Raw genomic sequence first — 15,370 nt, forward strand, 5'->3', positions numbered from 1 at the left:
GGTTTTGGACAGAACCAGGGCATTGCATGGTCCACGGACTCAAGCCTATGGGGAAACCAACTACCTGGATGAGGAAAACTTTTTGGACAGAACCAGGGCATTGCATAGTCCTCGGGACTCAAGCCTATGGGGAAACCAACTACTTGGATGAGGAACCAACTATTTAAAAAAAAAAAAAAAAAAAAAACTATGGCACATAAACCTCAAAATCCATCCGAAGAGAACTCCGCGTTAACAGATGGGTTAATACCTTGATTGCGCGGATTCCTCGGTCTACCCTCGGATCCCCAGTATCAAAGGGGTTGATGCGATACGGCGCAACATATTACCCAAAAGCACAACCAAAGTCCCTCGCTACTCAGCTACCCTCTCGGACGAATTATTTAGAGTTTATCGTTCTCGGACATCACTCTAGCATGCATCGCGCAACACTCAGCGGTTATCCCGGTTAGTTCCAAGAGTTTAATTTATTGAGGATTAACCTTGTTATGCTTGATAATATTTGTAAGTTTAAACTAGGAGGAATCTGTGTTAAGGCATTTTTCTGCCTGGAATATCATTAAGGGCAAGCTTATATTTAATATTCATGCATAAAGTAGTTGTTACGGAGAAGAAAGATATGTATAGAGAAATAAACCCAGAAAAGAAAAAGCACGAGTTAATGGAGATAGGGAACTTACATAAGAGAAGAATTACGCTTCGGACAGGCTTTATGTGCTTGAGATAGACTTGAATTTGGGCGGAAATTCAGATGAACCCAGAATACACGCACTAAAACTCTTAAGTGCAGAACTGAAGAGACGGATCCCTCCCCAAAAAATCTTTTATACTTTCTAGGGTAACTGCACACCTTTTCCCGCCCAAAAAGACCAGAAGATCACCACCGTTCGATTTCCATCATACCGTAGAACGTGGGAAGCACAAAGCCGCCCGTATTTAATGAAGCCATGTTTCGCCTTCCAAGGGCTCTAGGACGTGCCTTGGGCAGATGAAAAACCTTGGGAATCGATAGGTGACAAGGATTGACAGGCATTGGCAGATCTCTGATGTCATCAAAACCCTCCTATCCATCCGAAGAGATGGATAGCAGGATTTTGAGGGGCTATTGTGGGTCCGGGAAGTCGACAATCCGGCCCAAACTCTATCTGGGCCCAGGGCCCGTGCCGAGGAGGTCTTTTGCCGATGACGAATAATCGATGGCCGGGGTGTCAAGGGGAACGGCTGAGAAACTACCTTGTCCTCGGCACTCCAGAACTTTAATGGGAAGACCAACGTCTTGGTGAAGGCTATCCCCAAACAGCCCCCTGAAGGGGATGTGAGTGGAATGGGACCCACAGGGAAGCAGGGTGTAAAATTGGATCAAGGAAAATGCGTCCCGTCCGCATTAAATGCCCCTGCCAACGTCCAGATCCGATTAATGAGAAAAGACGTTTGGAAGGTGTAAACTTCGATCTTCGCAACTAGTAGAAAGTAAGAGGGGACGGTTGATGGGATGAATACAGAAATAAGCACCTGCCTGACCAACAAGTGGAGGGCTAGGATCAACCAAGACGGACTATATAATAAAAAGGTAGGTGCACCAAACAAGGGGTTGGGAAAAATGGCCAAAAACCAGAGCCTCCCAACCCACCTCCAGGAGAAAGACTCCAGGGGTGAAGGAAAACTTAAACTTGTACGAACACCACGAAAAACCCACCGCCTGTCGATCAAGGCCTAGCCTTCCAAACCCACGCTCTACAAATGATATTGTTAGGGCCTTTTCACGTGCGAACCCGACACCGTTACGGTTCGCCACGAATCGTGTCCTTACAATATATATAATTAAGTTGTAGCCCAATATAAAATTAATTAATATCATTAAATACTAATATGTTTCTAAACAAAAACACCTATAATAATAAAAATAGTATTTGGACAAAAACTTTGAGAATTATATATATATATATATATATATAAAATTAAGTTGTAACCCTATATAAAATTAATTAACATCATTAAATACTAATATGTTTCTAAACAAAAATACCTATAATATTATTATAATAATGCAAATAGTAGTTGGACAAAAACATTGAAAATTATATAATGTTGATTTCAAAAGAAGAATTTTTGAAATGGCTATTAATCATCGTCCTTCTATTTTGGTTGTGATGGAGACGAGGGTCGGTGGAGACAAAGCCGGAAAAATTATTGAAGGCTTGCCATTTGACGGTTACATTACCACGGATACAATCGGCTACGCCGGGGGACTGTGGATACTCTAGAGAACGGAAGATGTGGATGTTTCTCCCCTTTCAACTACTGAGTAGGAGATTTATGCTTCTATTAAGGTGTGTTCTACTAATCTAATTTGGCTTATGTCTGCAATTTATGCTAGTCCTCGGTTAGCTGAAAGAAGAATTTTATGGGATAATTTAAAAATTGTGGCTCACCTCCATAAATTACCTTGGCTCATGTTGGGAGACTTTAACGAAGTTCTATGTGGAGAGGATAAGTTTGGGGGAAATCAAGTAAACCTTAATAGAGCTCTAGAGTTCAAGGGGTGCTTAGATGAGTGTAATATGATAGACTTGGGTTTTGCGGGACCTAAATACACGTGGACGAATCGTAGGCCCATCTCAAGCCTTATTTTGGAAAGAATTGATAGGTGTTTTGCCAACCCAATGTGGAGGATCCTTGACCCAGAAGCTGTAGTAACCCATTTACCTAGAATTTTCTCGGATCATTGCTCGGTGCTTATCGAATTATGTAAATCTAGTGCCAATCATCTAAACAAGCCTTTCTGATTCCAAACGATGTGGCTGCTTCATCCGAATTTCCCAAGAGTAGTGCAGCAAGCCTGGGCTGAGGATAGAGCATTACATATAGCAACTTCAGATTTTATAGATAAAGCAAAAAAATGGAATGTGGAAGTTTTTGGGAATCTCTTTGCAAAAAAAAGGAGAGTGTTGGCAAGACTGAACGGTGTGCAGAAAGCCTTTGCTGATAACCCTTGTGATTTTTTGATGGACCTAGAAAATCAGCTTGTGTCAGAGTACTCTCTAATTCTCATGCAAGAAGAGGAGTTTTGGGCTCTTAAGTCCAGACTTAATACAACCACTTTTGGGGACTGAAACACGTCCTTTTTTCATGTCTCCACAGTCGTGAGAAGTCATAGAAATAAAATAAGATGTATCAAGGACACTGTAGGGAATTGGCTTACGGAGGAAAATGAGGTAAAGGAGTATATCAGGAATGGGTTTAAAAGCTTGTATACCAAGGAGCTGACGCTTTCAGCTAGGACCTCGGATGTCTCAACTTTCTCTTACTGTTTTCTTACATCAGAGGATAGAGCAAAGATAGATTGTGAACTCAATATGGAGGAGATCAGATTTGGACTTTGGGCCCTTAAGCCTTTTAAGGCTCCTGGACCCGATGGCCTTCATGCGGGGTTCTACCAACATTTCTGGTTAGAGGTTAGAAGCTCTGTTTGTGAGGAAATTAAAATAATTTTTGAACATGGAATGGTGCCGAGTTATCTAAATGAGACACTGATTTCATTGATTCCTAAATGTCAAAATCCATAATCTTTGAGTAATTACAGGCCCATCAACTTATGTAACTCAATTTACAAAGTGGTTTCGAAGATCATTGTGGCACGTATTAGACCTTATCTTAGTAACTTGATCTCGCTTGTGCAGACTGCCTTTGTGCCTAGTCGAAGAGGTACAGAGAATGTTCTTATTGCTCAAGAACTTTTCCATGCCTTGGATAAAAAAAAGGGAAGAACAGGCTTCATGGCAATAAAGCTGGATTTAGAAAAAGCTTATGATAGATTGGAATGGAGTTTCATCCATAGAGTTTTGCAAGCTTTTCAGTTTCCCCCAAAAATCCTTAAGATTATTATGAGCTGCATTACATCTCCTAAAACAGCCATCTTGGTGAATGGGGGTGCCTTAGAGCCTTTTGAGCCTACGAGGGGCATTAGATAGGAAGACCCCTTATCCCCGTACATGTTTTTCTTGTGTATGGAGTATTTAGGCCACCTTATTGAGCAGAAATGTGTGGATGGATCTTGGACCCCTTTGAAGGCCTCTAAGGAAAACTTGGGCTTCTCCCACCTTCTATTCGCGGATGATATCATTTTATTTTGCAAGGTTGACCTCGTTGCCTGTGAAGCAATATTAGAAGTGCTTGAGAAATTTTGTGCAGAATCCGGGCAAAAAATTAGCTCGGAAAAGTCCCGTATATACTTTTCTCCAAATGTTAATGAAAGCTTGAAGGAGGAAGTTTGTGATAAATTGGGCATATGGGAGACTCATGACATTGGGAAGTACTTGGGCTTCCCGATAAGGCATAGAGGGGTTGCGAGGAATCCTTACAAATTTATAGTGGAGAAGGTCATGAGCAAACTGGCGGGGTGGAAGGCTAAATACCTCTTCTTTGCTGGTCGGGCGGTGTTGAGTAAGTTTGTGATGTCAGCCATCCCAAATTATGTGATGCAAGGGGTGGCTTTACCAGTCCATATATGTGAAAAATTAGATAAAGTTAATCAGGATTTTCTATGGGGCTTCACAAGTGAAAAAAAGAGAATGCACATGGTGGGTTGGAGCAAAATTGTAAGGCCCAAAGAAGAAGGGGGTTTAGGGATACAAGCGGCCAGGGCAAAAAATATAGCTTTGCTTTCAAAATTGAATTGGAGGATGTACCATGAACAAAATGCTCCGTAGGCTGAGGTATTACTTAAAAAGTATTGCTCCTCTTCGAGAATGAGGTCAAGGAACCCGGAAAATCTGCCTTCATCACCTAATTGGAAAGCTATCAGCTTGGGGTTTCCCATTTTTATGAAAGGGATTTGTTGGGGAATAGGTAATGGCCACGGGGTTAGGGCTTGGTTGGATAATTGGATTAATGGTAATTCCCTCCGAGGCATGATAGAAGGACCCTTAAGGCAAGGAGATCAAGGATTAACAGTGGCGGACTTGTGCCATGGTCACGAATGGAGATGGGATCTCCTTTCCTTTGAGTTGCTGAATTCAATAAAAAATAAGATTAAAGCTGTTCCAGTTCAGTTGTTTGGAAATAGGACTGATTCTATCATGTGGAAGTACTCCAAAGATGGAGATTTTTCCACAAACTCGGCCTACCAGCTAGCTAATGAAGATAACACAACTGAAAATTAGTTTCAAGCGCAGTGGCTTTGGAAACTTGATGCTCTTCCAAAGATCATAAGCTTTCTTTGGCTATGTATTCATGGTAGTATTCCTGTTAAAAGTGTGTTGGCAGCTAGAGGTATTAATTGTGGTAAGAATTGTCCATTGTGTATTCGGCATTAGGAAACCATTGTTCACCTTCTTCGAGAGTGTGAAGTTGCTCGGGGCCTGTGGTGTAGATTGGGTGTACTTGCCTCACACATAAACTCCTTCAATGAAGACTTTGAAACTTGGCTTAAAATAAATTGTTTAAGCACAATTAGGCACAATACATCTGTTCCTTGGAGTATTTTGTTTGTTTTTGCGGTTTGGTGTCTATGGAAGAATAGGAATAAAGTAGTGTTTGGAAACACCATTCTGAATCCCAGGTTGGATAAAGAGTGTATTGTTCAAGCAAGGGAGTATTTTTTCTGTGTGAGTAAAAGCCGCCAAACTTCTTCCAGAATTGCTATCCCTGTCAGATGGACTAAGCCATTAGGTGGTTGGCATAAGCTTAACACGGATGGAGCGTCGTGTGGAAACCCAGGTAAGGCTGGTGGTGGAGGAGTTATTAGGGACTGCCATGGAGATTGGGTTAAGGGGTTTTCGAGATCAATTGGGCATACTACTAGTGTCATGGCTGAGTGGTGGGCATTGCGTGATGGCCTGAATTTGGCCATTCAATTGGGAATAAGCCAGCTAGAAATAGAACTTGATGCCAAGGTGATTGTGGAAATGCTCCAAAATACAAGCTGTCCTAACAGAAATTATACTACTTTACTGTGTGATTGCAGGTGTCTCATGGCCAGGTTTAGGCAGGTTCGAGTGGGACATGTGTTTAGAGAGGCGAATAAATGCGCCGACCTTTTGGCTAAGAGGGGTTGTTCCTTGATGGAGAATTTTGTTGTGTTTGATACCTCTCCCTCTAATGACTTAAATGTATTACTTGAAGCTGATAGGAATGGTCTGTATTATTATAGGCATGTTGCCAATACTTTGGCCTGCGTGGCCTTTTTGTAGTTGTTTTTCTGTTCAATCAAGTACCTGTTTAATCAAAAAAAAAAAAAAATATATATATATATATGTAATAATCTAATGTGTGTAAGACATGAATATATACCCAAAATAATAATCAAATACTAGAAGATATCCCTACATCATCATTGGCTAAAAACAAAAAAACAAATGATGCATGCTATCATGCGAATGCTATCATGCTAATGCCATATGTAAAGAAAGAAAAAAATGAATGTAACCGACACAGACAGCGCACCTTGCCCTACAAGGCCACAATCAAGGCGGCGGTAAAAAGCAGTTTTTATTATTTATGTTCATAATTTACCCGAGGTCAAATTGCAATGCAACTCTCTTTCTTTCTTTTTGTCTCTTGTCGCTGGCTGACGTACAATTTTCTCCTATAAATAAGTAATAAATAAATTTCAACCGTTTTCTATTTACTTTATTCATTCATAAATTCTCACAAATACCAACTCCTTCACGCAATCAAAAAAAAAAAAATCTCATGATCTAAACCATTCCGGAGTCAGACCCAACGATTCAATTATTTCGTAATTCCTCATCTCATCTCATCTTTTTAATTAATTTACTATTATTCTGCTTTCATCCTTTATTTCTTTTGTTGGATCGGCAGATCTTCATCTTCTTCTTGTGTTGGAATTTGATGTGCACAATTTGGGTTTTTCTTAGGTTCTGGACATATTAATTTTCATCAAATAAAAAAAATTAATTAAAAATTACTTGGGTTCTTAATTATAATAAGCCTAACCTATTTGAAAATTGATTTGTTGATTTTGGTTTGGTTATTGGCAAAATCCAATGATTGATTGGGCTTTAAAGGCTTATGAATCGTCTGTTGGATTATTACTCCAAATTGATTATTGATTTTGATGGTTATCTTATGAACAATATATTTAGTCTATGTTGCAATTTATTAATTTTATGTGCATTTAGAATCTCCAAAAACCAATAGCAATGACATGATGGGTTTTTGTTTTTGTTAAAGAAAAAAAAAAAAGAGGTTAAAATACAGTGACTACCATTTAGATTTGGGCTAATGCCAAGCATGCACAAAATTCTTAAGAGAAGTGAGGACTGGAGACCATACAACAATTTCATGTCGATAATGTTTATCTGCTTATGTGTTGCCTATAATTGATATTACCAATTAAAGTATCACAAGTTTTTTCAGAATTAGATTTGTTGAGTTTAGAACCGGTCTTGAACCGAACTGCATTTCCTTGATCCCGTTTGTTTTCAGTGGAATTTGTTATCTCTGGTTATTCGATTTGAAGTATACACTGCAATTGCATTTTACAATCATGTGATACGTATTTAGATTCAGATGCTGAGTATGTGAGTATCACTTTTTGTTTGTTGTATAAATAAATGCAGGATTTTAAGATTTACTGATGATCTGGTGGCTTGTGAAGCCGTTGTAAAGCAATTATTCAAGGCTGTATTCCTTCAACTTCTGTAGTACTTTTGCACTGCTTCATTATTTATAACATAATCAGAAGCATTGCATAGTGCTTGCCTTGTTATTTAGTGTATAAAGTGAAGTAAAGATCTGTATTTTTCAACTGGTAAAACACGTAGAGATTCAGAAGACTCAAGTAGGAAAAATATATAGAGCAACAGCTCCTCTTGGTGAGTATATATTTAGTTGATTTTTTTTTTTTTTTGTCGCGTAAGTTTTAGCCTCTCCTAATTCATTAATTGCTTTCACATTTCAAAAAAATATTTATTTTGTTATTTGTTGCCTTATTTTTTTTTTTTTACATCCTATTATTATATGGTTTAGTAGTGTTTATTGCTCTCACAATATATCTTTTCATTTGCCTTTTGCTCATGTTTGTAGCTTCTGTAGTTATCTATTCATTAGTCAGAGTTGTGTTCATCTTGATCCACCGACAATGAAATTTGGGGACTTAAAATTTCCAATGGGGGGATTTATCACTTTGATGGTGAGTGATCTTTGTATTAGTTAGATTTTGGTTTGGAATCAAAGGAAGTACTGGGTGGATTTGGATAGTAGCCATGGAGTTCTTTCTCATTGGGCTGGTTGGTTCTGTGTTCTAAAAGTTTCGTACAGTGGTAAAAATATCTTCTATGCATCATACTCATCTAGATGTAATTACTTTGAGATTGTTTAGTTTCAGTAAGGCCTACTCATTTTGGCTCTTGTGCACATTGAACCTCATTGGGGCTAATTTTCTGGTAAGATGCTGGATGGAATTACTTTGAGGTTGTTTTTTTTTTTCCAAAAGACCTACTTATGTTCTGGTAAGATGCTAGTCATTTTCTTGGTTTAGTTTGGAGAGGTGGACTCAAAATGTGATTATGTGAATCTTCACTGTAAATTTAACGAGTAGACGAAAAGAATTTGATAGATAATAAAAGATTACTTGAGAAGGGTTCAAGACTATAAGCAGTGTTTTATGATGGATATAATTGGATGCAAAAGTCTCAAGGATACCATCCAAAATGGATGAAAAATGTTCTTTACTTGGTACTAACATGAAGTCTTGTAACATAAAATATATATATGCACATTAAACATTTAGCCCCTTGTATATGGTTCCAAACCTGCACATTGGGTTGACAGAGGACATAAATTCTTGGCTTGTGAAATGTAATGACTAGCAGCACTAGCATCCTTAAGGTTCATGGATGTTGTGAAGATATAAAATTAATTCAAGGGCAGTTTATATACTTTACCAGTAATAAGCATAGAAATTCTCTCTTTGGGCTCAGTGAGGGCCCTAAGGATTTTCCTTTTGGTTCAACTAGACCCTGTGGAGGCTGAACTCTCTTTTTAACTGGGTGGTTTGATTATATCTAAATGAGGCTGAACTTATTATGAATAATTCATATATAGGTGTTGTACAGGGATTTAATTGGTCCACTTTATTTGCTAGGTATACTAGAAGAAAGGGGATATTGATCTTAATCTTATATAATTAGAGTTGCTTGCCGTGATCTCTAGATCAAATGACCTGTCCTTTCCCATAAAAACTAGATGGAGGATGAGGTTGTAGGTTCATAACCCATTGAGTGCACTTGTATTTAAGTAATCATAATAATTAAATGAAGAGTAAAAAAAATCAGAAATCCCATTCTCCCTCTCTCTCGGGTCACTGTTTGTTATCTTAAATTGCATGAATGTGTTAGGATAATAGCCTAGCCCTCCCAGAATAGCAATATTAGATACCCAGAAAAGAAAACATAATTTAGAAGTTAGAGGTTTGTGGCATGCAATGAAGGATAAGAAAAACACACTTAAGAAGTTAGAAGTAGGATAAGATGACTATTTTTTTTGCTAGATGTTTGTGCCATGCAATGTAGGATAATCAGATGCACTAATGAAAAGGTTTAATTTACTGAAAGTTTAATTGTACTATAAGTTTAAGAGGGCTCCTAAAAGAATTGGTGAAAGGATCTGCGTGACTTTGTTTGAGTTCTGTTCAGTTGTAGATCTCTTTTTTTTTTTTTAGTTTACTGATTATTTTTGTGAAAAAGGCTATTTGAAGGCATGAGTGTTATTTTCATAGAGAGAGTATATTGAAATTTTTGTGCCTTTGGTGGATTACCAGAAAAGTGTGTTTTTTCAGGTGGACTGCTTATCTAATTAAAGATCCAGTTGGGTAATAATCTGGTCAGAATCTGTTTTAGTCATATGGACAAAAGAATTATTCCATGGCCATAAAACTTTTTTGGAAGTCTGAAAGGAAAATAAGAATTGAGCAGTAATTAGGAGATATGTCACCCTCTCAAAAACAGAGTACTTTGTTGGGATGTGGATGATGATTTTTTTAGTCATTCAGGTTTAGTGCTCATAGCCTGCTAGTGTTATTTTGTCTGACATGAATGCCTTTTAATTTCATTTTAAACTTGTTAGAATCACTCTTTGCGTGCACGTATGTTTTGATAAGTAGAATCACTCTAGTGTTAATGTGTCACTTACAATTTTTGCTCTCAATAATGCCATATTGTTAGTACTTTTGTTTTTTTAAGATTGTGCTTGATTGTACTGGTGTTCTAATAAGTTAAATGTGTCTTGAGTAATTTACAACAGTGCAAACAAGATGGCTGGGGTAAAACGAAGACATTTTGGTTCAGATATCCGTTCTCTTCACAAAGAGTTGGATGAGGTTTCGTGCCCTATCTGCATGGACCATCCACATAATGCTGTTCTCCTCCTGTGCAGCTCACATGATAAGGGTTGCAGATCTTATATTTGTGATACAAGTTACAGGCATTCAAATTGCCTGGACCGCTTTAAAAAATTAAGGGCCAACACTAGGACTTTACCCACTTCTTTACATGTAAATCCATACAATTCTAGTAATGCTTCTGGTATGAACTTGGCTTTGAGTACTGACTTAAATCAGGCTAGTGAAAATCACAATCTAAATGAAAGAAACACTGTAATATCTGTTGGCTTGCCTGGAGCACTGGGAGAAGATGGTCTTCAGGATCAAAGTAGACATTTAGAAATGCAAGAAGGCATATTGGAAACACTTGATTCTGAATCCTTTCAGGAAAGGGTTGAGGTTGAAGAGTTAGATGTGGAGAATTCATCAGAATCAGAACTGAGCTTGAAATGCCCTTTGTGCCGAGGAGACATACTTGGGTGGGAGGTTGTGGAAGAGGCCAGGAATTATCTTAACCTGAAGAAGCGAAGTTGCTCTAGGGAATCATGCTCGTTCTTTGGTAACTACCAGGAATTGCGACGGCATGCAAGAAGGGTTCACCCCACAACCCGACCATCTGACATAGATCCATCTAGAGAACGAGCGTGGCGAAGCCTTGAGCACCAGAGAGAATATGGTGATATAGTCAGTGCTATTCGTTCAGCTATGCCTGGAGCTGTTGTGGTTGGGGACTATGTTATTGAAAATGGAGATAGACTAGCAGGTGAAAGGGAAAGTGGTGCAGGTGAAGTTAATGGGCCATGGTGGACTACTTTGTTTTTGTTTCAGATGATTGGCTCGATGGATGGTGTTGGGGAATCACGGGCCCGGTCAAGGGCTTGGATGAGACATCGACGGCCAGCAGGAGCTTTATCTGAACGGCGCTTTCTTTGGGGGGAGAATCTGTTGGGTCTGCAGGATGATAATGACGATGACAACGACTTGCGAATATTAAGTGATGTGGGTGAAGATGGATCTCCAGTTCCTAGAAGACGTCGGCGTTTGACCCGGTCAAGGTCAAATGGAGATCAACCTTGAAGAGTCATTATGTCCGGTAAATTTCCATTTAACTGATATTTACTGGAATTATTTTCAGATTGCCTATGGCTGACCCAACTGGTGTGTTCACCACTATTGTTCCAGTAATGTGCAGAAACTGCCTTTGAACAACAGGATCCTTCCTGTTGATTAAGAACACTGTGATTTGAGAAACTTGTAAGCTTGTTCCTGGTCAAGAGTTTTTAAAGTTTGTTTGGGGATGGAGTAAATGTGAGAATGGAAAAGAGTGTCAGATTCTATTGTTGAAGGCTGGCTCTGACACGAGTTACACTCAGCTCTCAGAAATGTGAATTATTTCAAGTGGAAGTGGAGTTTGAAGAATTGTGATTGTTATGGAGCTTGTATTGTGTATTAAGTTTGGTCATGGAGTGATCTCCATTTGAACTATTTTCTGTCGTTTGATTCCTTTTACCATTTCCAAATGTAATCTTGGTTATATTTAGTTAAATTAAATGGTACGTTATTTAATAGAATTTTTAGTTTTATGCAAGAACTCTTCCTTTCCTTTTAATTAGGTTTGATTTTTTTCTTTATTTTTTTTTTTTAAATTTTTTTATAACAATGATGAAATTATTTTGATTTGTCCTTAACATTTAAATTTTTTGGATTTACCATTCCGAAGTTACTACTTGTTTGGCCACCAAGTTCAAACAACAATTTTCACATTTTAAATAACATTACACACATCTTCACACACTTTTTTACCCACACATATTTCAAAAAACTCCAAATAACAATTTTCAAACTACTCTACCAAACACCTCCAAAATGTTATGGTCATAGCCCGAGTGCCGTTAGTGGCCCTTTTCTCTTTTGGTGGAAATGGGCCATCTGGCAACCCAGGCAACGGTTGTATATATATATATATATATATATATATATATATATATCTGGGCAGTTTAGAATGTCTCGTATCCTTTCTGATAGATTTATCTGGGCCCTGGGGCTGTTCCGTTGGTGTGTATATGTTGGAAGATTTGATTTAATTAGGTAATTCAATAATTTGATAAATGAGTCAATAAGCAAATCCCCAAATGCATGGGTATTAAAGGCAGAGAAGCACAAGAGCAATGCTTGGGCCGGAGAATAGCCCAGACCTCTTGGGTTGAGAAAAATGCCAAGTAATGGGGCTAGAATGGCCCTTGATGAGATGAAAGAACCAATGGGCCCAAGGATGGTCTTTTGAATGGGGGTGGCCATAGTAGAATATATATCGTTTATGATCATAACAATAATTCTTACTAGTTTCTAATAGACTGTGTTTTGTTAATGAAGATATGCTAGTGCTTTTCTTTCCTCATTTATGGGAGATTTTATTCCTATATTTGCTTTCTCATAATTTAGGAGCATTGTAAATTTCAAAAAAAAAAAAAAAGGTGCATTGTACATTACTTTGAATAATTTTTGAAAATTCAAACAAGTATTGTAAAATTTGAAGAATGTCCTGAAGCATGTTCATAAATTTAGAAATGTCTAATATGTGCTCACAATCTTTACCAGTGGATCTTGGAAAATGTAAGACTATTATCTACAAAGATCAAATTTGATAATCGTGGTCCATTACGATAAATTACAATCTTCTATAGATGCCTCAACATTAATGTATGCCTTCCTGATTAAAGTAATAAGCTCTTTTGCACATAATAGAAACAAATAGGAGGATAATGGATCCCTTGACAAAAATTCTCTTAGAAAAAGTACTATGACCTCTTGGTAACCCCCATTTATTATAATAGAGAAAATAACATAAGTAATACAATTCATAATTGATGACACCCACTCTAAGTGAAAACTCATTCTTAACATCACTTGTTCAAGATATCTCCATTCCACCTTATCATAGGCAGTGTAAAATAATCAATCACCAAGAATTATACTGTTTTCATCAATAAATACAAATTTATATTTGTGAAGCATTTTCAACTGTATGATTTTCAAACTTGAAATTTTTTGTTTACATGGACACTTGAACATTGATGCCACAATAATTTTCCATCCTCCAATAACCAATTCAAATCTTTCTTGTACTTTAGAGATTTCTTATATCTGTTAGTCCCTTTCTTGTCTAGCTTCCAAATTAAAACACACACCTAGAGGTCAGGGATTTTTTTTTTTAATATTTATTATTTTTTGTTATGCTTGATTTATTAGAAAAACTTCAAAACACATTAGGCCAGGATCAACTTACAACATACAAGTTAAAACACACTGACCTCTTATCTTACATACCATTTTAACAACATACACTTAACATACTAAATCAGTACATAAACATTACATACTCATAAACTAAAAGCAATAACAAACACTACATACATATGGGTTTGAAAGAACACAAAACATATTAACACAATAGTCTAGATCAACTTACAACGTACAAGTTGAAACACACTGAGCTCTTATCTTACATACCATTTTAACAACAGACACTAAATATATTAAATCAATACATAAGCATTACATACCCGTAAACTAAAAGCAAAAACAAATACTACATAAACATGGGTTTGAAAAAACACAAAACATATTATGGTTTGTTATGGATTCACCATTGTAGCATTGGTTGTTTGTGTACCAGGTTGTGAAACCTACTATATAGGATTCAACATTGTACCCATTATGTGTAAGTCAAGTCTCCTACTTGTACTAGTAGTCTAGGGTTTAGCCTCCTCTATATACACATTCATTATAACACAGACTTTGTACTACACTCTTATACAATAAAGATGTAGTCCTTAAGGGTTTCTGGGTTTCCTCCATGGATGTAAACCAACAAGGTTAAACTACCCATATTCTCATGTTTCTATTCTATGCTACCTCTTCTGCATTTACTCTAGCATATACAATATAGTATACACATTAAAATTTGATCTAAATAATTATCTATTACAACGAATATAATGTTGTAATAATTTGATCTAAATTATTTTTGTTAATTATTTGCAATCTATTATAATAAAATTTGTGAAGTAATAACCTATTACTACAAGATATTCAAAATAGTTAATTTTTTATTGCAAAAAAATATATATTATTGTATCAAAATTTTCATTAAAACGTTGGCTTGAGAAGTAGACTCTACAACTTGAAACACGGAGCACAATGTGAAGAACAATGCCAAAAAAACCAAATATGAAACTTGTGCAATGCTATGAGTTTTGAGTGGAAGAAGGTTTAGAGGAAAGAAATCGAAGAAGAAGAAGAAATCCAAGGACCATAGGTGTTAACACAATCAAAGAAGAAGAATACTTTAGGAATGAAGAAGGTGTTTAAATTTTTTATGGTTTTGCTTTTGAGTGTATATAGAGGTTGGTCAAAGCATTCATGTTACCGACACTTGTACACTTATTTAGCTTTACCGGCATTTACACTCTCATTGCAATAACTGGATATGAATTATTTTACAATCTATTGCAATAACAAATATCAAGATAACATTGCAATAACCTGATATAAATTATTTTACAATTTATTGTAATGACAAATATTAAGATATTATTGCAATAACTTAATATTAATTATTTTACAATCTATTATAATGACAAACATAAAATAATTATCTATTACAACGAATATAACATTGTAATAATTTGATCTAAATTATTTTTGTTAATTATTTGCAATCTATTGCAATAAAATTTGTGAAGTAATAACCTATTGTAATACTAAATTGTAAGGAATAACATTCCCAAAAATTTGGATGCTAGGAGTAATGTAGATTTTCCGTACCAAACGCCACATAAGTGTAAACTCAAAGGGTTGAATTAGTCTAAAACATCTTATCTTGAGCCATAACTAAGAAGCAATTTTCCAATCCATATCAAATACTTTTTCAATTACTAGCTAGAGCTTGAATATGGAGGCACATCAATCTTGAGCTTCAATTCGTCAAGATCCATGGAGGTCGGTGAGGATGGCACAAATCTT

General features: G+C 36.7%; 1 protein-coding gene across 3 annotated transcripts; it reads left to right on the top strand.

The window, feature by feature from the left end:
- Positions 1–6,627: 6,627 nt before the first annotated feature.
- LOC115959627 lies at positions 6,628–11,933 on the top strand. Of its 3 annotated transcripts, none has more exons than XM_031078091.1 (4): positions 6,628–6,739; positions 7,584–7,838; positions 10,254–11,438; positions 11,528–11,933. In XM_031078091.1, exon 3 carries the CDS (start codon positions 10,277–10,279, stop codon positions 11,420–11,422), a length of 1,146 nt encoding a protein of 381 aa, XP_030933951.1. In that variant the 5' UTR covers positions 6,628–6,739; positions 7,584–7,838; positions 10,254–10,276; the 3' UTR covers positions 11,423–11,438; positions 11,528–11,933. The 3 variants fall into 3 exon arrangements, with proteins under 3 accessions (XP_030933951.1, XP_030933949.1, XP_030933952.1); XM_031078089.1 differs by having other exon boundaries at positions 10,267–11,438; XM_031078092.1 differs by lacking the exon at positions 7,584–7,838 and having other exon boundaries at positions 10,267–11,438.
- The last annotated feature ends 3,437 nt before the right edge of the window (positions 11,934–15,370 follow it).

This window comes from Quercus lobata, chromosome 9, assembly GCF_001633185.2.
Source record: "Quercus lobata isolate SW786 chromosome 9, ValleyOak3.0 Primary Assembly, whole genome shotgun sequence".
NCBI classification, from domain to species: Eukaryota; Viridiplantae; Streptophyta; class Magnoliopsida; order Fagales; family Fagaceae; genus Quercus; species Quercus lobata.

Coding starts and splice junctions, on each gene's coding strand:
- LOC115959627 (XM_031078091.1), top strand. CDS start 10,277: ATGGCTGGGGTAAAACGAAGACATTTTGGTTCAGATATCCGTTCTCTT.